We start from the raw sequence: 3,547 nt of genomic DNA on the forward strand, positions 1-3,547 counted from the left end.
ATAAATATATAAATAAATTTTTGTAATAAATAAATTTGATAATATACATATTTTTTAAAAATGAATTTATGTTTTGGATTGCAAATTATTTATGAAGAATTAAATGTATGGGTTTTGTTCGTCGTTTGCATTGTCAATGAAATTGAATTACCCAATACACTGGGAATGGTAGCTAGCCAATCGCTTATCGTATCTATCGCTTGGATAAGAACGGTCAAATGACAAGATACCGTATAGGAAGGATTTTAAAATATCAGGACTGTTTAAAAAAGTTGTTATAGCGATAACAAAATAAACCTCCCGATGGCTCAATTCAAAACACAAAACAATTTCAGAAAATTTAAAATTTTTCAATTTGTTATATTAATTATATCTTATTAAGAAATTTTAAATAAAAAATAATCAGAATTTTACAAAAACATGTTAAGTTGTTATCTATATAATTATAAAATTATAATTCATAATTGGACTTGTTTAATAACAAATACTTTAAGATTTAAAATTGGAAGATTTCAAGAGAATTGTTGCCTTTTTAAAGATTCATCTATAATGAATTTATTTATATTTATTCACGCAAATACAACATATATTGGATACAAATATCCAGTTGTACATATTTGAGATGCGTTAATGATCATAAAAAAATTAATTAATTATAATATCACGCTTGTGATAAATAAATCTTATCAAAAATTATACCGAGCAATGATCGCCGAGTATGAAAGGCAAAAGCTTACAGTAACTAAAGATCATAAACGTACACCCGCACGTGAAATTCTTAATGTTCATTTTTTTCGCTTTAGCAAATCAGTTATATCACAGTACTCTGTGATAACAATGTTCCGGAAAGAGAACATGGCTGTGTGCATGCAGCAGAAAAAGGAAGCTAATCGTGCGCAGACGATGTCAACAAGGCTAACTCATTGTGCTCCACGCGATAAGAGAATTTTTTTCAAATCATTTAACCATTTTGTAATTTATCCATTCTCAATCTATGATTTCTATTCGCGTGACAAACGCGATTTGCGATAGACTTGATATATTTTAAAATAGGATATATATAAATAAAAGAGAATCTATTTTTTCGATGCTAAAACTTAGATTTCTAATCATTTCTTTTGCAATACATACACAATCGAACTTTTAATTTACACGTAAGACATAATATATCCAATTATAAAAACGTCTTATGTAAAATAAGATGTATGATTGATAATATAAAAATGTATGTATATGATCTTGTAATAGAGACTTATAGAGAAGAATTCGCCGATAATGCTGATCACGAATGCGTTCTCCATAGCTTCACATTTATCTGGCAGTGATTATGATATATTCTGTTCGAGTCTTTTATTTGATTAATCGATACGAGAGCAGATAAGGGCGAGTTATCGGCTACTACTTACTTGTGCGGCGATCACAATGGTCAGCCGATATAATCCACGCGTGGTCGGAGACACACGTTAGTTTGCCTGCCATATGCGCGCATCTCGCGACCTGACCGGTTCATTCTAGAAATTCGCGGCTCGATCGTTCGTAAAAAGTGACACGAAACATCAAATATAGCGTGTTAATTACATTTTTGTTGCCGAGAGAGAGTGCCGATATGTTCACATATAGATGTCTTTAACAATTTATCGAAGTTCAGAGTTTAGAGGTCAGTACAGTTTTTAACATCACTGTAATGATAAGGCGTTTTGAGAGAGAATTGGAAGCACGCGTGCACACATACACAAAAACACATTATTCATAATTCTTCTTAGAGCGTAGATAGCAAATTAAATTCGTAAAAAATCGCGTAAAATAATTTAATATAGTACTTACTTTCCAAAGAGACGCCTTTCACATCATATAATTTGAAACGATAAACTCGCGAGTTCGACGGCAATACATTAAAAGGGATGCCCTCATCACTTTTTCCATATTTTATATCGTTATTTTTATTATCGTTATCATAGATTATACGCGTGAGTCTTTTGATAAGATAACAATTATCATGGCACAATGTTTTTCAGAAGCTCTCAATCTGTTTGAGGGAAAAATCGAAGTTCGCGCTCGGAATCGATAGATCGCTCTATCAATGATTTTGTTGCATTTTAACGTTCCAGTGCAATCATCTCGCGTTGATTCTCGCGTCATTCAAGATGAAGCCGACGGTAATGATTGGAGGAGCGGGTATTTCGTTGTTCAAAGCCTATTACCGCGCCCGGATGTTCGCAACTAACGCTTTGATAACCCCCTCCCAGAATTAACACAGAGATGTCGGATCTGTGCGTGTGACACGCTATATGAATTGTGCTGCTTGTGTCGATGTATGTCATTGTAATGTGTGTATATCGCGAAGCTTGTACTCTCAATTTAGATCGACGGTGAACGAGCCATCGGTGAAAAGTATGTTCTCGGTCGTGCATTTTTGCAATCAAATTCGAATTTTCTGATTGGATGCTATAAATCAGAAACGGCTCACAAATTTGGAAAATGCAGACTAAAATAGTTTTATACTTAATGCATTAGCGAAATCAAAACATTATATCTTATCCGAGTAAAATATTCTATCAAAGAAGAATGTAATTCCTTTGAAGTGCTTTGGGATTAGAACATTTTAAATTGTATTGCTTTCATTTTTGGTATTATTTTGATTTATGACAATCAATCGTATTTACAGTTGCATTAAAATGACGATGTAAAATGAAATAATGATCGATTAAATCAAATTCTTGACGGTGCGGCTCATAATGTACTAAGTAACGGTCCACACGTCTTTTCCGTCACAAATTTTTCAATCCATCAAAATTATAGCACACATATCACGGTGTACAGTGTAGACAGCAACGATTAAACGGATCCATGCACGGTTAGCTAAATTATCTTGTCGAAGGTTAGCGCCGCGTAGAGAGACGATCTTGCGTCGTCTATCACATTAACGTCTTGTGTAGGCGAGAATTCTGTTTCGTTCTTGGACGAGATAGAAACTCATAAAGTAAACGTTAGAGACGATCATAAATTATTCATTTATCAATTCAACGAGCGTTCGCCGCGATAAATTCTGTCCGTGCAATGGAACAAAAATTGTGTTCTCGAGCAGGTATACGGATTAGGACTTAGAGGTCTGAGACGGCAAATACGACCGTGGCTATGAAATGCAGATTATCTGGCGAATTGACAGTGACTAATAGTCGTGTACAGCTATGGAGATTAATTTCGTGGAAGTTTTATCGGTGCAGACACAAATACCGCGTTCTTATGTGAGGCCATCTAACAACCGATGAAAAACTTGTAACGGTCGGATGCATTCTGAGCATTGGAGTCATCGAGTTCAACGGTTAAACAAGCACGGAGACACCTAAGCGTTTCATGTTCCGATATCATTTTGTCCGTTCGCCGACCACCGTTCAGTCGGGTGTCTGCTCCTTCGACGGTCTATCCGCGGCGAGCCACATTGTCGTGAATCTTGTCCAGTTTAAACAATATTAAGATAATTCGCTGTGCCTTTATTCATAAAGATTGCAAAGATTACGTTTAATTAATCTTTCACTATATATATATA

General features: G+C 34.7%; 2 protein-coding genes across 4 annotated transcripts in view; one reads left to right on the forward strand and one right to left on the reverse strand.

Annotated features, from left to right (window-relative positions):
* LOC115238156 (polyprenol reductase) overlaps positions 1-1,543 on the reverse strand; it is a 6,632-nt gene extending 5,089 nt beyond the window's left edge. The window contains exon 1 of the mRNA XM_029811748.1: positions 1,407-1,543. Within this exon, the coding sequence (XP_029667608.1) occupies positions 1,407-1,479 (73 nt within the window). The 5' untranslated portion in view covers positions 1,480-1,543. The remainder of the gene's footprint in view (positions 1-1,406) is intronic.
* LOC115238101 (zinc transporter 1) overlaps positions 1,523-3,547 on the forward strand; it is a 7,001-nt gene continuing 4,976 nt past the window's right edge. Inside the window, exon 1 of one of the 3 annotated variants that reach the window (XM_029811669.1) lies at positions 1,523-1,657. The gene's annotated coding sequence lies outside the window, so the exon portion shown is untranslated. Of the gene's footprint in view, positions 1,658-2,285; positions 2,392-3,547 lie in introns of those variants that run through there. The other 2 variants (XM_029811675.1, XM_029811682.1) reach the window with 2 other exon arrangements.

The sequence above is a fragment of the Formica exsecta genome, unplaced genomic scaffold (assembly GCF_003651465.1).
Source record: "Formica exsecta isolate Colony F162 unplaced genomic scaffold, ASM365146v1 scaffold115, whole genome shotgun sequence".
In the NCBI taxonomy this organism is placed as follows: domain Eukaryota; kingdom Metazoa; phylum Arthropoda; class Insecta; order Hymenoptera; family Formicidae; genus Formica; species Formica exsecta.